This window comes from Aulonocara stuartgranti, assembly GCF_965226115.1.
Source record: "Aulonocara stuartgranti genome assembly, chromosome: 19".
In the NCBI taxonomy this organism is placed as follows: Eukaryota; Metazoa; Chordata; class Actinopteri; order Cichliformes; family Cichlidae; genus Aulonocara; species Aulonocara stuartgranti.
The window spans coordinates 30832447-30852402 of NC_138955.1; the positions used below are offsets into that span (position 1 = coordinate 30832447).

A 19956-nucleotide genomic window follows, 5' to 3' on the forward strand; every position below is an offset into this window, starting at 1 on the left:
TATCTGTGTGTATGTATAGCAAACTATAGTTGTGAAAGTTAGACACTAGAAAAGGTTTTTAAAAGGGTGAGCATCCAGCACATTTATAAATCTGGAAGCTTCTTTCAGCAAGGCTGCTCTGATTTTTCTGCATGTGATTTGGCAGCAGGAGCAAGAGTACCAGATTGCAGAACAGCTCGGTGAGCCATCTGGGAGGGTGAGGTGAGAGCAGCGTAGGAGGCTTCATACACAAAGAGCAAAAAAAATGACACAGATGTGCATGTTAGATGACAAAAACAGCAACAGTGATGTGAGAAACACCAGTTTTAGATCAGGTTGAACTGTATTTAACATTTAAATTTAAAATAATTGATTACACGGCAGCGCGCAGTAGAAGTGCTGTAACTAAGTTTAAGAATATAATTCACCCACTGTTATCATCTTCAATGCCCTGTACCAACACACAGCAGAGCAGCTACCGACAAGCTACTCCAACAACAGAGGTCGATTATTTTGTTAATCATTTTTAACTCTTTACTACGTATGACTGTGGATGCTGTAGCTCCTGTGATAAAGAGAGCCTCAAATAAGAATTACTTAACTCCCTGGTATAATTCTCAAACACTTACCTTAAAGCAGATAACTTGTAAGCTGGAGAGGAAATGACGTGTCAAAAATTTAGAAGAACATCATTTAGCCTGGAGAAATAGTTTGCTGCTTTACAGTGGGGCAAAAAAGTATTTAGTCAGCCACCGATTGTGCAAGTTCCCCCACTTAAAATGATGACAGAGGTCAGTAATTTGCACCAGAGGTACACTTCAACTGTGAGAGACAGAATGTGAAAAAAAAATCCATGAATCCACATGGTAGGATTTGTAAAGAATTTATTCGTAAATTAGGGTGGAAAATAAGTATTTGGTCACCTCAAACAAGGAAAATCTCTGGCTCTCACAGACCTGTAACGTCTTCTGTAAGAAGCTTTTCTGTCCCCCACTCGTTACCTGTATGAATGGCACCTGTTTGAACTCATCATCTGTATAAAAGACACCTGTCCACAGCCTCAAACAGTCAGACTCCAAACTCCGCCATGGCCAAGACCAAAGAGCTTTCGAAGGACACCAGGAAAAGTATTGTAGACCTGCACCAGACTGGGAAGAGTGAATCTACAATAGGCAAGCAGCTTGGTGTGAAAAAATCAACTGTGGGAGCAATCATCAGAAAATGGAAGACATACAAGACCACTGATAATCTCCCTCGATCTGGGGCTCCACGCAAGATCTCATCCCGTGGGGTCAAAATGATCATGAGAACGGTGAGCAAAGATCCCAGAACCACACGGGGGGACCTGGTGAATGACCTGCAGAGAGCTGGGACCAAAGTAACAAAGGTCACCATCAGTAACACACTACAACGGCAGGGAATCAAATCCCGCAGTGCCAGAGGTGTTCCGTTGCTGAAGCCAGTGCATGTCCAGGCCCGTCTGAAGTTTGCCAGAGAGCACATGGATGATACAGCAGAGGATTGGGAGAATGTCATGTGGTCAGATGAAACCAAAGTAGAACTTTTTGGTATAAACTCAACTCGTCGTGTTTGGAGGAAGAAGAATACTGAGTTGCATCCCAAGAACACCATACCTACTGTGAAGCATGGGGGTGGAAACATCATGCTATGGGGCTGTTTTTCTGCCAAGGGGACAGGACGACTGATCCGTGTTAAGGACAGAATGAATGGGGCCATGTATCGTGAGATTTTGAGCCAAAACCTCCTTCCATCAGTGAGAACTTTGAAGATGAAACGAGGCTGGGTCTTCCAACATGACAATGGTCCAAAACACACCGCCCGGGCAACAAAGGAGTGGCTCCGTAAGAAGCATTTGAAAGTCCTGGAGTGGCCTAGCCAGTCTCCAGACCTCAACCCCATAGAAAATCTGTGGCGGGAGTTGAAAGTCCGTGTTGCTCGGCGACAGCCCCAAAACATCACTGCTCTCGAGAAGATCTGCATGGAGGAATGGGCCAAAATACCAGCTACTGTGTGTGCAAACCTGGTAAAGACCTATAGTAAACGTTTGACCTCTGTTATTGCCAACAAAGGTTATGTTACAAAGTATTGAGTTGTATTTTTGTTATTGACCAAATACTTATTTTCCACCCTGATTTACGAATAAATTCTTTACAAATCCTACCATGTGGATTCATGGATTTTTTTTTTTTCACATTCCGTCTCTCACAGTTGAAGTGTACCTCTGGTGCAAATTACTGACCTCTGTCATCATTTTAAGTGGGGGAACTTGCACAATCGGTGGCTGACTAAATACTTTTTTGCCCCACTGTATAAGAAAGCCCTCAATAAAGCTAGAACATTTTACCCCATCACTGATTGAAGAAAATAAGAACAACCCTAGGTTTCTCTTCAGCACTGTAGCCAGGCTGACAAAAAGTCAAGGTGCTGTTTACAAGTAATGTTAACGTTAACTAGTAATAACTATATCACAAATAAAATTTTAACCATTAGAGAAAAATTTCAATTACATTTTCAATACAATTTTATTTGTACAGTGCCAAATCACAACAACAGTTGCATCAAGGAGCTTTATATTGTAAGGTAGACCCTACAATAATAAATAGAGAGAAAAACCCAACAATCATATGACCCCCCTATGAGCAGCACTTTGGCGACAGTGGGAAGAAACCTCCAGCAGAACCAGGCTCAGGGAGGGGCGGGGCCATCTGCCACGACTGGTTGGGGTGAGAGAAGGAAGACAGGATAAAGACATGCTGTGGAAGAGAGACAGAGATTAATAACAAGTATGATTCAATGCAGAGAGGTCTATTAACACATAGTGAGTGAGAAAGATGACTGAAGAAGAAAAACTCAATGCATCATGGGAATCCCCCAACAGCCTACACCTATTGCATATAAATAAGGGAGGATTCAGGGTCACCTGAGCCAGCCCTAACTATATGCTTTAGCAAAACGGAAAGTTTTAAGGAAAGAAAAGTTTTTATCTTAAGAATAGAGATAGTGTCTGTCTCCTGAATCCAAACTGGAAGCTGGTTCCACAGAAGAGGGGCCTGAAAACTGAACCATTCTACTTTTAAATACTCTAGGAACAACAAGTAGGCCTGCAGTGCGAGAGCGAAGTGCTCTAATAGGGTGATATGGTACTACAAGGTCATTAAGATAAGATGGGGCCTGATTATTTAAGACCTTGTATGTGAGGAGCAGGATTTTGAATTCAATTCTGGATTTAACAGGAAGCCAATGAAGGGAAGCCAAAACAGGAGAAATCTGCTCTCTCTTTCTGGTCCCTGTCAGGACTCTTGCTGCAGCATTTTGGACTAACATTATCTACAGCTACAGTTTGAGTAGTAGTAGTTCAACCATTACTTACAAAAACATCTGGAGACCCAGTGGTCTTAGCTAATTATAGGCCAATCTCCTTCCTTCCTTTCATATCAAACATCCTTGAAAGAGTAGTTGTCAAACAGCTAACAGATCATCTGCAGAGGCTTATTTGAAGAGTTTCAGTCAGGTTTCAGAGCTCATCACAGCACAGAAACAGCTTTAGTGAAGGTTACAAATGATCTTCTTATGGCCTCTGACAGTGGACTCATCTCTGTGCTGCTAGACCTTAGTGCAGCGTTCAATACTGTCGACCATAATATCCTATTAGAGCGATTAGAACATGCTGTAGGTATTACAGGTACTGCACTGCAGTGGTTTGTATCATATCTATCTAATAGACTCCAGTTTGTTCATGTAAATGGAGAGTCCTCTTCACCAGTGGCGGCTGGCCCATAGGGGGCGCTCGGGCTCCGCCCCCCCAAATGTGGAGGAGTAAAAATATATATTTTTAAAAAATTCATCAATGATAGTTTTACTATGTGTGTGCCCATATACAGCCAGGCGTATTTTAACATTTTCACCAGCTGACTCATTAAAGTTCAACCAACAAACGGTGTTTTTCTTCTTCTGGGGCGCTCGTCAAAGCGCCCTTGATATGCAGCGAAATAGCCTATCATTAAATGGTTGCCAGGGGAAAATAATAAATATTTGACCTATCAGCGTCGCTGAATTAAATGGTTTGGGGGCGCTTAAAATTGCGCCCCTGCAGAAAACGCGCGAAGATTTGCTGTTCTAGAATTTTACCTCAGTCAGTAGCCTAAGTGAGCTATAAGGTCAGAGAGAGACGATGGCAGCGGTATTGTTAACGGTTGAGGCACAGCCTCCCCCAAATTCGGTTAGATCGCTTCTAACCTACCCTTTTGCCAGAAGGACAATGGCAGAAAAACTGCAAGTTAAAGAGTTGGGACCTGACAAGCCCGAAATTCAACTAACCCAGGCAACGAAGGAGAAGTCAAAAGCATACAACAGGACTTTTTGTCGGAGTTGGTTCCAGCGCAAGTCGTGGCTGACAGGCTGTGGAACAGCTAATGCACTTTTTTGTTTCCCGTGCATACTGTTCAAAAGTGACAAGTGTGATTTGACGTGGACACAATCTGGACAAACCGACTTAAAGCACCTCTCCGAACGAATCAAGAAACATGAAAGCTCACGAGTTCATATGGACAACAGTGTAAAGCTAGCTGTGCTAGGGAAAACTAGCATAGCGGCGCAGCTAGATGATGGACATCGGATTGCTTTAAGAAGGCACAACGAAGAGGTAGATAAAAACCGTCATATTTTATCTAAAATCATCGATTGTATTAAGTTTTGTGGTGCTTTTGAGCTAGCAATGCGGGGACATGATGAAAGTGATTCCTCAGACAATCCAGGGATTTTTAGAGGTTTAGTCGACTTGATGGCATCAATTGATCACGACTTGAGGCAACACCTTGAAAATGCTACTGTATTTAAAGGCACCTCGAAAACAGTCCAGAACGAGATCCTGGATTGCATGTTGGCAGTTCTGAGAGAAAGGATCGTGGAAGAAGTAAAGGCAGCGAAGTTTTTAGCCATTCAAGCTGATGAAACCACTGACATTTCTACACACTGTCAGTTAGTCATGGTGCTAAGATACATTGACCAACGAAACCGTATTCAAGAGCGTTTTTTTGAATTCATCAAGCTACCCAATGCTTGTGCAGATGCAATAGCCAGTGCCTTATCGGAGAGGCTGCGCTTCATCCTCCCCCAGGGACAAGAGAGAAAGTTGATCGCCCAGGCCTACGATGGGGCCGCTGTAATGAGGGGTACCACTGGAGGAGTGCAGCGTAAGATACAGGACATTTATGCTAACGCTCACTACGTACATTGTTATGCCCATCAGTTAAACCTGGTAATGCAACAAGCAACCTCCCACATCCCTCAAATCAGTCACTTTTTTTCCGACATAGCAGGATTCGCTTCTTTTTTTACTAAATCGAGCAAGAGGACTGCAGTGCTTGACGAGGTGGTGGCGCACCGACTTCCAAGTGCATCGGCAACCCGTTGGAACTTCAACAGTCGTGCTGTGAATACAGTGTATGAACATAAAGACGATCTGGTGAGGTGTTTTCAGACCATCCGTAACAGTGAAGGATTTGATGCCCCTACAAAGAGAGATGCCGGTGGTTTCGTGAGAATGCTGGAAGACGAAGCTTTCTGTTTTTTCCTGGCCTTGTTTCACAAGATAATGCCACATGTAGACATGCTGTATAACCACCTACAGAAGAGAAACATCGATTCTGTCACCATCGCAGGGATCACCCAGACATTCATCAGCCGCATGCAGGCTATCAGGTAGGCATAAAAGCATAAATATGTAACCTAGAATAAATGTTAATTATCTATGCATAGATTCTATCAAATTCTCTGCATATATTCTGTGTTCTGTGACTTAAATGTTTAATGGAATTCAGATAATTTTGATTTATATCAGCCTTTGAAGTAATTTTATGAAAAATATTTGATTAAGTATATTTGATGAAGTATATTCCCAGTAATGATTTGATGTAGCCTATACCATAGGCTATTTCCTGAAATTATGGCCAGGGCCTTTATTTACTTGCACTGGTTTTCCCCCAGCCATTAAACCAGGTCCGGTTATTAATTAAATCCGGTAATTCCCGGTAATTAGAACACAACCTTTGTTTGGTTTGTGTTTGGTTAATATATCCCTATTCAGTTTTCAGAAGCCATTAATGAAACTTATGTATTGGATCAGGGAGGCACTTCCTAATCTGGTTGTGGATGAGGAGTACAGGGGACCTGTTCAAGACCCACCCACAAAGAGACGGAGAACATTGGGGGAAGACAGGCAACACCATTTGGCACTGGAGGTAAGCACTAGCTGCTTGGTCTGATTTAAATCGGATCATCAGATAAAATCTAATGACGATGCTGTCAGATGTCATTTGATATAGTGGTCATGACTGTTTTGTTTTGTTATGGACAGATTTTTTTTTTCAGAATAATGATTAACATGAGACATGTGCCAAAGTCTTACCACTGAATCTAACTCTTACCAATTATATATTATTGGATAGGTGTGCGACACCATTATGAGCCATGCCAAGGAGAGGTTTTCTTTCACCAAGCACCTTGTCAGCGCCACTCTGTTGCAAGGAGACTTGTTCCAACAACACAGCAAAAATTTTCCAGATGCAGCACTACAAACCACAGTGGAAGCCTATCCCTCATTGGACAAAGCCAGACTTAAAACAGAACTGTCCCTGATCTACGACAACGAGGAGTTTCAGAGTTGTAGTGGTGCGCTGGCGCTCTATCAGGTTCTGATGGAAAACAACCTTCAAGACACATTCACCGAAACTGTAAGTCTTCTTAACATCCTCATCACCACACCAATGACAACATCAGAATCGGAGAGGTGTTTCTCTACTTTAAAGAGGATAAAAACTTTCCTGAGAAACAATATGGCTCAGGATCGGCTCAACGCTCTGGCTATGCTGTCCATAGAGAAAAAACTCACACAAGAACTTCCTGATTTCAACACCAGGGTCATCGAGAAATTTGCCACTCAGAAAGACAGACGAGCAAAGTTCTTGTACAAATAAGAACCCTTAACCATATTTACTCTCTTTCTCCATCCCTCTCTCTTTCTCTCTTTAGCCCACCCCCCCAATCAGTTTACAGTTGTTGTTTTCAATAGTTATTTTTCATTCATTCAAAAAAAAAAAAAAAATCTGTTCATGTTCATTTTTACAAATCTATACAAATGGCCAGAATATGGTTGTTCATTTTTACAAATCTATACAAATGGCCAGAATATGGTTGTTCATTTTAAATTTAAATTAAAATTGTGTTGTTTGATGTACTCATTAAATGGGTCATTTTAGTCGATATCATAAAAATTGCCCCCCCCTGAGATTTTTTTCAGGAGCCGCCACTGCTCTTCACACAGTAAAGTTAATTATGGTGTTCCACAGGGTTCAGTGCTAGGACCAATTCTGTTTACATTATACATGCTTCCCTTAGGCAGCATCATTAGAAGACATAGCATACATTTTCACTGCTATGCTGATGACACCCAGCTCTATCTGTCCATGAAGCCAGATAACACACACCAATGAGTTAAACTGCAGGAATGTCTTAAAGACATAAAGACCTGGATGGCCGCTAACTTTCTGCTTCTTAATTCAGATAAAACTGAGGTTATTGTACTCGGCCCTGAAAACCTTAGAAATATGGTATCTAGCCAGATTCTTACTCTGGATGGCATTACCTTGGCCTCCAGTAACGCTGTGAGGAACCTTGGAGTCATTTTTGACCAGGACATGTCCTTCAATGCACATATTAAACAAATATGTAAGACTGCTTTCTTCCATTTGTGCATCATCTCTAAAGTTAGAAATATTGTCATGGCTACTGGACGGACTCACGCGCAGACAGTTCTTTCTTTCAGAACAAAAGGAGATTATTTATTTACAACAGGGATCACCTCAGTGCTATATATGTACAGTGAGTTGGGAGGGGGGGGGGGGTCCAGGGCTCCAGGGAGAGAGAGGGGGGGGGGGGGGGGGAGGGAAATCCACACACGCTTCCTCTTCCACTCAGTCACCGCCACAGCTCCTCCGCACACCCGCACTCCTCTTCGGCCGCACTCGCTCTGAAACTCCACACACGCTGCCACACCCAGGCAGGTCCCGTGATTTGGTCCAGAAGATGGATATCTACACACAGAATTCAACGTTAGTTCCACAGCAAAATACACACAGGGGATTCTTTTGATAATGCCGAGAGCATGAACTCAGGAGGTTCAACGTTCCAACGATGAGCTGCTCTGTGCCACTGCCTTAAATAGCAGCTGGGGAAATCAGCCAGATCAGCAGCAGGTGGAGACAATCACACAGGTGCATGGGCCAAGAGCGAGAGCCTGTAACGAGCTCCACCCAGGCAGAGAGGAGGAGGAGAGACAAAGAAAACAAAAAATCGGCCACGGCCATCTGTTATGGCCTATGGATCATTTGAATTTAAAGGGCTGTAAAGCGAGATACCACCGGGTGATCCGGGCTTTGGGCTTTGAGAAAACGTCCCCCTGCCCTGTGTTTGAGGCGTCCGTCTGCAGGATGAATGGGAGGGGAAAGTTAGGTGTGTGGAACAGTGGCTCCCCACAGAGAGCCTTTTTCACCTGCACATTTGCCACTCTGTCCACTGGACCAGATCTGGGGTGTCCTTTCAGGTGAGATCGGTCAAGGGCCTGATTGGGTCCGAAAACCGGAGAAGAACCGGAGATAGTAACCAGCCAACCCCAGAAACGTCTCACCTCCTTTTTAATCTTTGGGAGTAGGCAGGATGCAGTACCTGCTGTTTTCTACATCTGTGGACACACCTGTCCGTCTCTCAGTGGTACCCCAGATACTGTACCTCCCTCCATCCAACTGCACACTTCTTTGGGTTGGCCTCATGGATTTTAGAACCGTGGCCACCCGCTGCACATGCTCTGCCCAGGTGTCACTGTGGATGATCACGTCATCCAGGTAGGTGGCCACATATGCAACGTGTGGCTGCAGCACCTCATGAGGCGCTGGAAAGTGGCTGGGGCTCCGAACAAGCCGAAGTGTGACAAATGGTCAAACTTCAACCCGTACGAAGTGGAGAAGGCTGTCTTTTCCTTGGACTCTGCAGACAAGTGAATCTGCCAGTAACCATTAGTTAAATCCAGTGCAGTGAAAAATTAAGCTGTGCCTAACCAGTCCAGGAGCTCGTCCATCTGGAGCATGGGGTAGGCATAAAATCGTGACACTTCATTTAACTTGAGGTAGTCGACACAGAACCATTTAGACCCATCTTTCTTCATAACTAAAACTATGGGGCTACAGCAAGCACTGTGCAACTCTTCTATAACTCCCATTTTCAGCATTTCAGTCAATTCTTTCTGAACAATTTGTCACCTCAGGGCCCTGGGGAAGAAGAGTGGAGGTAAATGGATTAGTGTACGCTCTGCAGTGGCAGGCCCAGGAGGCTCAGTGCTGGCACAGGAGGTGGTTACGGCTCACCACTCCCTCTGGCCAGGCAGCCAGGTGATCGTTCACAAGGGTAACCGTGGCTTCCAAGCTCACCGGTCTGTGGCAATGGAGCCAGCGCACTGTTTCCCTGGGCAGGCCATCCACAAACTGTTCTCGGACCACCATTGCCAGCACGCATCCGTTCCCCTCCAGTGTGATTACTTCACCTCCCTGGCACCATCCCACCACACCCCTGCGACATCCTTTCTTCCTTCTCTCACCCTAACCGGTCGCGGCAGTTGGCCGCCCCTCCCTGAGCCTGGATCTGCTGGAGGTTTTTCCCGGTCAAAAGGGAGTTTTTCCTTCCCACTGTCACCAAAGTGCTTGCTCATAGGGGGTCATATGATTGTTGGGTTTTTCTCTGTATATCTCTTATGTAGGCTCTACCTTACAATACGCCTTGATGCAACTGTTGTTGTGATTTGGCGCTGTATAAATTAAACCCCATTTAATTATCCAATCCTCTTATGTTCACGTCAGTGGAAAAATACAGGCACTTTGTTGGTAGCATTAATCAAATATTCAACCCAATACAAAAAAAAAAAAAAACAACCAAACCACACAATGATTCCTCACAAAATATTTAATAACAGAATAAAAAACCGGTTAAATACAAGCACTGTCGAATAATATGAAGCACTTCTTCCTTCACTATTCTATAATGTAACAATATGTAAATCCTACATGTCAGAGTTTACCTGCATCTTCACAATGAATACATCCATCTGAGGAAAGTTTGCATAACATATATTCTACCCTCTCTGTTGCTGAAAGACCAGCTGTGCTCAAGAGATGCAAGTCATTGGACATGTTGCATAAATTATTAATAAATGCATACGGTTGGATTATGGGATTTGAGACAGGCATTGCATAGGCTTTTCTAAAGGGATACATGCATACATATCATAGGACTGAGTAGAACAGTGCAGCAAGGAGCAATGCCACACAAGTTATTCTTGATTCAGCATACAATGCAACACACATGATAGAAACACGTATGCGTTGTGTTACTATGTAACTCGTATACTGTATGCGTGGTGCCAAATACAGCCAATCCAATTTTTAAGGCTTTGTAACTGGATGCCTTTACTTTTATGTAGTACATATTTTCTTAATTTTTGTGTAAAGCTGCTACATGAAGCAAATATATTGTTGATCACTCAAATAAGTGACAGAAGAAAAAAAACAAATAAAAAACTCTGTCCATTGCTTTTGTTTAATCACCACTGATAAACCAGTGTGAACCACAGTGAAAGTTCAAACTTGACATTGTCAGGGGTGACACTGGGTTCATAGCATACCAGAAAAAGTAGGCCTTTGTGGCATGTGGCCCACATTTTTTTTCCAGGTTTCATAACCAAAAATATGTTATAAACACTAGATGACTCTGTACACACGGCGAGCCTCATATTGTAACCAGGTTCTTGTTGTAACCTTGATATGATAGTACATAAAGTAACAAATCACGAACTGAGATCAAGACTTTTCTATTGAAGTCAGAGGGGTATACAGTTTTACTGTTTAGTCAGGTTTCACCATTTATTTTTTAGAAATGTCAAATATGTTCAAAGTTGGACTAGAATGTACACTTTACACACTTCAGCAGTGCTTGCCACTTGATAAATGTAAATAAATTCTGAGAAATTACATAAAAATCTAAATCAGGAGAGAAGTGATTTCCAGCTCGATACGTCATTAAACATGAACACTTGGCCGGCAACAGGAATACCCATCCACCCTTTGGCACATTTTACTCTATTCTGACATCATCAGTGCACTGAGCTATAGACTCTTTTGTTCTTTATTACAAGCAACGCCCACTTCTTTGATCGACTGCAATGGCCTGCTCCCTCTCATTCTCAGTTATTTCAGATGCTGTCCTAAGAAACAGATAAGACAAATGGAACTAGATAAGCATAGCATGACCTGGAGACTTTTTAAGACAGTATTAAAGAGTCCATGTTCCTCCCCAGAAGTCAGAATACAAGGGCGGTCTAATCCAAACTACTGTATTTACTCCAACAGTGACCACATTTAGCCATTCTGCTTTTATGACAAATTAAGGGAATGCATTACTGTGAAAAGTGGCCATGACAGGTATCAGAGAGTCACCAGGAGCTTCTCCTTTACTCTTTACGTAGATGAGCAGAGCATCAGCATGATGATCAACACAGGAACTGTAGTTAGCTGCACTGATGATGTCACAACTTCAAAACACAAGCAAACAGTAAGCATATTGAAACGGAAAAAAAAAACCCAGACTGTCTGCAAATATAATAAAAATGTTCTAAGTGACGATAAAAGTCCTGGAGCTTCAGTGGACAAACCTCGAATTTGTTTACAGGGCTTTTTTTTTGTTAACTATAAAGGCTCTACTTTGAGCCTTTAATATTCCTGTTGACTCAACCTTTGGCAACCATCAGAAATAAAGCTTTTAAATTGCGACAAGGGTTTATTTGAGGAAATATGGTAAGATATTTGTCATTTAAAATGTATAAATGCCAAAGTACCGTGTCTAGCATTGCTGCTATAGTCTTTGGTTTCAGCCTTCTTGTTCAACAATTCTATGTATGAACTGTGACTTTGGCTTATCATGTTGTAATTTCTAAATCTCTCTTTGGTGGATTTAAATGGTCAAACTAAAACAATTCCAGTCAGCTGATAATCAGTCTCCAATCAAACAAGCACTGATCCACGTCTCCTCAAATTTTCAAAGTAAGAAAATTAGATTTATGTGAGTCTGGTAAAAATGATACTGAATGAAAAAAAATAAATAAAAGAATCGAACGAATCTAAAAGTCCCAAGCTCAAACTCAAAAGCATGTCAGGACTTGTATTTTATAGATGTTAAGCTTTCTCCTGTCTTCATAGACACTTCACATCTGTAAATGATAAGATTAAGAATGACTGATGTGCCAATTAATACTTCTAATGGTGATGGGCAGTTTTACACATGGTTAAGAGATCATGGTTTCATATAGTGAAAAAACCTTAGAAGACATTTAACCATGCAGTGCAGAATGCAAAATGTTGTTTGCATACACACGATGCTCTAGGTTGCACTATTCTTTTAGACTAGATCTGTCACAGAGAGATATGCACTGCAGACTTTAGACTGATCTGAAGTTTGGGTAGACCAGCTCTGTGGTTCTAGTACAGTTACATATGATCTTCAATCACAGGGGAATGCCGGGTCTTAGGTAATCAAGTCAACATTTCCTACATAATCCACAGCCCATCATAGAGTTTTCTGTTGTCAGGAAAGCTCCTATGTGGGTGGAGGTCCTTCGTAGCGGAGCATGATGTTGAAGGATCGGGCAAAGTTGTTAGAGAGAGAGCAGCTATTGCCTTCATCCATGAGGGGCAGCAAGAAGGCCAGGAGCAGCAGAGCGAGGAAGAGGAGCCACAGAGGAAGAGCCAACCGACAAACCCGCTGCAGCAGTCCAGGTTTCTGCTGATGAAGAAGTAATACAGGGTTACTGGAACACATAGTTAATCAAACAAATGAATCCCCATTGACACATGTTAAAATGACCAACTATACAGCACTAAAAAGTGTGCTTGCTGCCCAGCACAAATAATGCTTCTGGCCTATTCTTAATTAATCCATTTGGAACTCTCAGAGCTTAAAGTTGGGTTACTTTGACTGAAAAAAGCAGTTGTAGCTAGTTGCTAATAGCAATGTCCCATGCAATTGCATTGCTGGTGCCTCTGTAATGGAGCAATAGCATGTCCAAGTCTACCCGTAAATTTTGGTGAAATTCTAATATTTCTTCTTTTTAACTTTGTTAGGCAGCACATTTGCAGTTCATGAATACTGCTTGCTAACCAAGCTACCCAAGGCTGCTAGCAATACTTGATAACAACACTGCACCATCAGTCATCATGCCTGGTTAAAAATAAACAAAAACAATATTAAAAAAAAAGTCGATATCACAGCAATCAAAACCATGTTTTATTCATCTCTACAGTGTTTTTATTAGCATCTATAACGTGAATGACAACAATGATATAGTTCTGTGATCATTCATCAGCTCTTAAAAAGAGAAAACCTGTTCAACAAGGAAATCTGCACCATTGCAAGCAGAAAGCAGAAGACAGCTCAGTCACACAGTCAGAAACAACACATACCAGAGCAAAATGACTCAGCTCAGGCCTCTGCCTCTTTTTTCTCAGACTTGTTATTCTGTGAATCATGTTTACCGCCTACATCCATCTTTCACCTTCTGAACACTGTATCACCAGCCTCACTGGTGGCAATGTGAAAACAACAAAACTGAGGTCTACACAGTGTAATACCAGGAAAAAGGCAGAAAAATATTTAAGATGCTTTGTATTGGTGTGTAGTACAAATAAAACTTCCCAAAATACACCATTGTTGTACTTCCTCACGTCAGATCTCTGTGCACTTTACTAATAACAATACATACAGATGGCTGAGGGACAAATTGATAGAAAACGCATTAATGAACTGGAATGAAGTCTTTGATAATGATGATGATTATGAGAATATGCACAATGCCTAATGAGCCACAATGGTTTTGTGTCGGGCATCATTGTGTTGTGTTTAGATTCACATTTTATGGTTTTTACTCAATGAAATATTTGTCAATGGAAAAATAGTGTATAGATTATGGTCACTAATTACCATTTTTTCAACTTTCTGGAAAAAAACCAACCCTCAAATAACAGCAGCTCCTTCAGGACAATAACTGCAACTGAGTAAATGTAATAGCACTGCAGCTGTCTGAAAGGCTTTTCCAATATGTGGCTATTACTGTTAAAAAAGATATTTGGACGTTTCTTTGGTCCACTCTTCTTTACAATGTTGTAGCACTCCACCAACCAGGACTGTATTGTTGCCAGTGCTAAGCCACTCCCCAGTAAAAGACATATGACAGCCTATTTGTCAGAAGGACTCTCAAAGCACGAGAAACAAAATTCTCTGGTCTGATGAAACAAACATTGAACTCTTTGGCCTGAATGCCAAGCCCTCACCAACTCTAAAGAGCAGACCCCCTCCAACCCCCGACAGGGGCCTCAAACTTGCACAGGAGCTCAACAGCTTCTTTGCTTGATTTGAGACCACCCAACCCCCACTCCCCTTGCCCCCCACCTCCCCCTTCTCCCTCCAGAAGCATGAGGTCAGGAGGTGACTGAGAGCAGTGAACCCCAGGAGAGCTGCTGGCCCTGACAGCATCCCAGGAGCTGTGGTTAAAGCCTGCACGGACCAACCGGCAGGGGTCCTCACCAGGCTGTTCTACTTCTCCCTGACTCATGCTCGGGGCTGCGTTCTCAGACTCCTACTGTATGCCCTGTACACATATGACTGTACACCAACCCACCCAACCAATGTCATATCAACAAATATGCCGGTGACCACTGTGGTTGGGCTCATCTCTCATGGAGATGAGAGAGGGTACGGAGCAGATGAAGAGACCTTGTCCTGCTGGTGCTCAGAAAATAACCTGAAGCTGAATGTCCTCAACACAAAAGAACTCACAATGGACTTCAGGAGGTAAAAACAGGTCCACTCCACTCTCATTATAAATGGAAAACGAGTGGAATTTGTCTCCACCATCAGGTTTCTGGGCACCCACAACTCCACCAATCTCACCTGGACCCACAACAACAATGCCCTGGTAAAAAAGGCCCAGCAGCAGCTGCACTTCCTCCATGTCACGATGAACAATAACCTAGACCAGAAGCTGCTGCTGGCCTTCTATCGATCCTCAGTAGAGAGCGTTTTCTCCTAATTTCTGGGTGTTTGGTATGCAGAGGCCATAACTAACAACACAAAGGCTGTGTAGAGGGTAATTAACAGTGCCCCCCCCCCCCCCCAAAAAAAAAAAAATCATAGACTGCCCTCTGCTGACCCCTGGAGGCCATTGTATGATTCTCCTGTCTCAGGAAAACCAGGGCTAAAGTTGACATCTTGCATCCTGCCCACCACCTGTTTGACCCGCTGCCCTCTGGTTGGCACCTCATGTCAATCAAGTCCCACACCTCCAGACTCACAAACGGCTTCTTCCCCTGGGCTATTTGGCTGTTACTAAACACTATCCCCTGACTCCCCACCCCCGCCTATTCACCTCACAAATCTGAGCCATGGTTAAGAGTAACCCCCATCACTCTGGCCGCTCACACATGGACTAAGTCTGTTCTTTGCACTACTTCCAAGCACTTTGCAACTTTTCTCTAATGTGTGCTTCTCTCTCTCTTTTGTATATTTCCCTCTCGATTGTATATATTTCTACTATTTGCTATTTATTCCAGCTGTCTACTATTTATTTTATTCCAACAGAGCTGGTTTGGGGCACCCACAATTTCGTTATACATGTACAATGACAATAAAGGGCTATTCTATTCTAGTCTATTCTATTGATCAGTGGCCACTGACCACTAATCAATGATCACTAATCAATGGTCATGAGAACTGGATGATCTTGGATTGTCTAAGAATTTCATCTCTGCTTTCCACAGATGATGTGGTTCTGTCGGCTTCATCGGGTCGTGACCTCCAGCTCGCACTGGAGTGGTTCCCCGTTGAGTGTGAAGCGGCAGAAATGTGAATCAGCAAGTCTGAGGCCATGATCCTCAGCCAGAAAAGGGTCAGAGACGAGTTGCTGCCCAAAGTAGAGAGTATACCCCGTTTTTGTTTACAAGTGAGGCAGCAGGAGATTGAGAGGTAGATCACAGTAGAGATGGTTCGGGCATCTGACAAGGATGCCTCCTGGTGAGGCGTTCTGGGCATGTCCCACTGGGAGGAGGCCCCGGGCAGACCCGGGACACACTGGACAGATTATATCTCACGCTGGCCTGGGCTTCTCTGCTCAGGGTGCTGCTCCCACGACCCAGCCCCAGATAGGCAGAAGGAGAAGGATAGATGGATGGATGGACTTTTGCACAATATACGATTTTAAATAATTATAACAAATAAAAATATTAAGTTGCAACTAAACGGAAAAGAATATAGGCCATTATCATAATTCAGAAAGAAACCTAAACAAGTAACAAACCAGAAAACAAAACAGCCTAAATGAAAGTTCTACCAGTCTCAGAGAAAATCTCCACCTTTGCAGGAAGTTTGTGCACGATTAAATAATTTTTCTTTAATTTTCTTTTAAATTGTAGCTGTCCAAGAGAGTCCAGGCTTTGTTGATGAATAAAGGTGGTCATTTATATTGCCACATATGCTGTTTTTTCATGTATATTTTAGTGAATATCCTTGCAAAATATAAACAAAAGCGGGTTACTCAAAAGCTTTGCACAGTACTCTCAATACAGTATATTCTAACAATGGCATTTCTGATTTCTATGACCTCTAAGCCAAAAATAAAAACATCCCTGAAATATTTCATATATTCACAACATTTTTTGAAATGATTTATGTTAGAAAAACAAACAAAAACAAACAAAATTCAAAATCAACAAAGTTAACTTTTTGTGACCAAGTAATATATCACATGATGCGCTCACCTGAACTGTTTTTTATACCCCAGCCTTAACAGTTACTTGATTTCAGCACAAAAATGTTGTTTTCTTGATTTAGTAACAAATCTTCATAATCACATTTTTCGTTTTAATCAGTTGTTAAATCTATTTAGAACAATTTACATGTACAAGCTGGAGTAGGTAGCCCACAGACTGTGATATTTTAATCTTCCAAGACTTCAACCAACTCTGTAACTAAAGTGAAAGAAATATTTTTTGACCGAGGATGCTTGTAGTTGTCATTTGAACATATCTGAACTCTGCTCTTACCTTTCGAGCTGGTGCTGCAATGGCTGCATCCTCCTGAGTGGCTGAGACTCTCTGCAGAGAAAAAAAACCTGCCCGTTATTTTACAGTGTTTTACCAGACTGTGCGCTGTGACCTTTAGGATTATATGTTTTTATTTATATAAATGTTTTTATATAAACAGCCGTGTCTCAATACCTAGAGAACGTTGTTAAAATGCGTAACTTTAACATCATTACACAGTCCAGTGAAAAAGTAAGGGGACAAATCTCTTGTATGTCACATAAGTTAAGAAACCATCATAAAGACAGCAATAAATGTGAGACTAGCAAAGAACAGCAATAACAGATTGTTTAAAATCAAACAACTACATTTGGGCCCCGGATACCTGCTGTATGTATGCAGAAACCAGTCTGTTACTTTTTACCTCACCTTTCTCCTGTTATATGAAATATACTTTGTTTTTGTTTACAAGATGGATGGATGCATAGTTAACACCATAAGATCCACATAGATTCCATCACAGGGAAAACACAAACATGCAAATGTTTCTAATTTGTTAACTAGATATGTCGAGTGTGATTCGGTTTGCAGACCTGAGTAATAAGTTTGCCCCAAGTGCTCTCACAACACATTACTGGTCCTCTTTGCTCTTTCTGGCTTGCCATGGTATGGCACTTGCAAATCATTCTTACGCTGATGGATGCATCAGCATATTTGGCATGCAGACTAGAGCAGACAGGGGATTGTACCACTAACCTTCTGATTAATAGGCGACCTGCTCTACCGCCTGAGCTACAGCCACCTAGGTGAAGCCTCATCAATACACATCAATTAGACTTTTTCATTCTTACAGCAGAAGCCAAGAAAAATAGTTTCCTGCTAGTTTTGTCTCTATAATGTTCAGAAGTCAGCGGTCCTCTCACCTTGGAACTGATCCTGTTCCTCACATCTCCGACATCCTTGAGCTTAGACTTGTAAAGCATCCAGCGGTAGCGGAGGTCCTCCAGGCCGGCCTCTTCTTTTGGTCCAGTACCAGCCTCACTGCTCTGGCTATCCTGGATCAACAGCTGAAACTGCTTCTGACCCCAGGACAGGTCAGCTCTCAGAGACTGCAACAGGACACAGATTTGACTCACAGAACTAGTTTTAATAAATTAAACAGTACAGGCTTTTCCTGGTGTTTGGATTGCTACTTCTGAGGCGAAATGCAAGATTTAGAACAACAAAACTCAAATTTTAACCACAAGAGGTCAGTATAACAGTGTCTTTTAACTTGCTCTGCAGGCTGATCATTAAAAAAATCTGACTACAATCACTATGCAAAATAATCACTTTGACACGTGAACAATTGTTATGCAAGATTATACAAAGTTCTAAAACCATAGCCACTCAGCAGATGAAAAAAACCACGAGGTCTGGCTCAAGGTGAACCAGAGGTTCTGTTAGAGCTTCATTGTTATGGTAAATGTGGGTCTTCAGGCAAAACTGTTGCTGACATGTGGAATTCTTTCCCACAGTATCAGAGAGTGCAGTACTTTGAAAACATGCTGTAAAGATTCTGACTCTTGCATGGATAAAGAATGTGGGAGGACTGGTATTCACCCTGATGCAGGAAACTAGTATGGTTACTCCATTTTTTTCCTGTGACATGGCTTATACTGTTTTCTACATGGTCTAATCTACTCGTGTATTTACATATCAGGTTCCTTATTACAGCCTTACACACTATGATATGTCTATGCAGACATAAAAGAGTGTTGACACAAACAATAACATTGATGTGAAAGGCTCTTCTTTGCATTTTCAAACACTGGCTGGAAAACATCTGAGCTACACATGGGTACGGTGTTGTACCCATGAGACCTTCTCAAGAGAAACAACTGGAACCTTAATAAGTGAAATATGACGCCCTTAACAACCGGCTCTAGTAATAACTGACTGATAGCTAATATACCAGCAATAAATAACAGGCTTTAACACCCTCAGATTTAATGATGTAGTTCTAAGCGATATTCATTGTCAGCCTAATGTAGCACATCCCTCTCCTTTAATATCAGTTTCAGTCTGCATAATGTGCAGTCATTAGAAAACAAAACTTGTTTTTGTAATGACAACATTATTTACCATAATAACCAATCAGCCTCAATCAATCAGACTTGGCCCCTGCCTTTCCCTGCACTGTCACAAGGTACCGGATCCCTGCAGGGCTGTATTCTCTGCCTCCTACTGTACACCTATGACTGTACACCAACGATGGGTGGGTCATCGCTGATGGAGATGAGACAGCGTACAGAGCCGAGGTACAGAGTTAGTCCCGCTGGTGCGCAAGAAATATTAAATTATAATAACACACTGGACAATGTGAAGAGCAGTTTCAGCAACAGGTTCCTTTAACCTGGCTGCCTGAGGAAAGCTACAGGAGGTCATTCCTTCCCGCTGCTATCGGACTGCTGAATTCATCCACTTGGGTCAGATCCACACATGTGGAACAGAATGAATCACACCTCAATGCACCCTGTCGCTTTTGTAGACCGCAACATATATTTGCACACATACTTGTCCTTTTATATTTATAAGTATATTTATATTTACTCCTCTATCTCAATAGTCTTCTTAATACTTATCAATATCTGGTTCTACGTTTCGTTTTATATGAGTGCTTGACGTTTGTTGCTATGACAACTCAGTTTCCCTCTGGGATTAATAAAGTCTGATTCTGATTCTGAAGTTGCAGTGTGTTGGGCTATCCATGTACTCACATCAGTTTTTAAAGCTGGAGGTCTGTCAC

At 42.2% G+C, this 19956-nt stretch overlaps 2 protein-coding genes across 4 annotated transcripts in view; one reads left to right on the top strand and one right to left on the bottom strand.

Annotated features, from left to right (window-relative positions):
- The first annotated feature begins 3646 nt into the window (after positions 1-3646).
- Positions 3647-7275, top strand: LOC309695961 (zinc finger MYM-type protein 1-like). Of its 2 annotated transcripts, none has more exons than XM_082516991.1 (3): positions 3647-5700; positions 6086-6239; positions 6447-7275. In XM_082516991.1, the coding sequence occupies exons 1-3, from the start codon at positions 4172-4174 to the stop codon at positions 6972-6974; spliced, it is 2211 nt and encodes a 736-aa protein (XP_082373117.1). In that variant the 5' UTR covers positions 3647-4171; the 3' UTR covers positions 6975-7275. The 2 variants fall into 2 exon arrangements, with proteins under 2 accessions (XP_082373117.1, XP_082373118.1); XM_082516992.1 differs by having other exon boundaries at positions 6125-6239.
- Positions 7276-9993: 2718 nt separating this feature from the next.
- The window catches only part of syne3 (spectrin repeat containing, nuclear envelope family member 3), a 51909-nt gene continuing 41946 nt past the window's right edge, over positions 9994-19956 (bottom strand). Inside the window, exons 16-18 of one of the 2 annotated variants that reach the window (XM_082515726.1) lie at positions 18092-18277; positions 17190-17240; positions 9994-12876 (exon numbers count right to left, since the gene is read on the bottom strand). In XM_082515726.1, the coding sequence (XP_082371852.1) occupies positions 12694-12876; positions 17190-17240; positions 18092-18277 (420 nt within the window). In that variant the 3' untranslated portion in view covers positions 9994-12693. Of the gene's footprint in view, positions 12880-17189; positions 17241-18091; positions 18278-19956 lie in introns of both variants that reach the window. The other variant, XM_082515725.1, reaches the window with a different exon arrangement.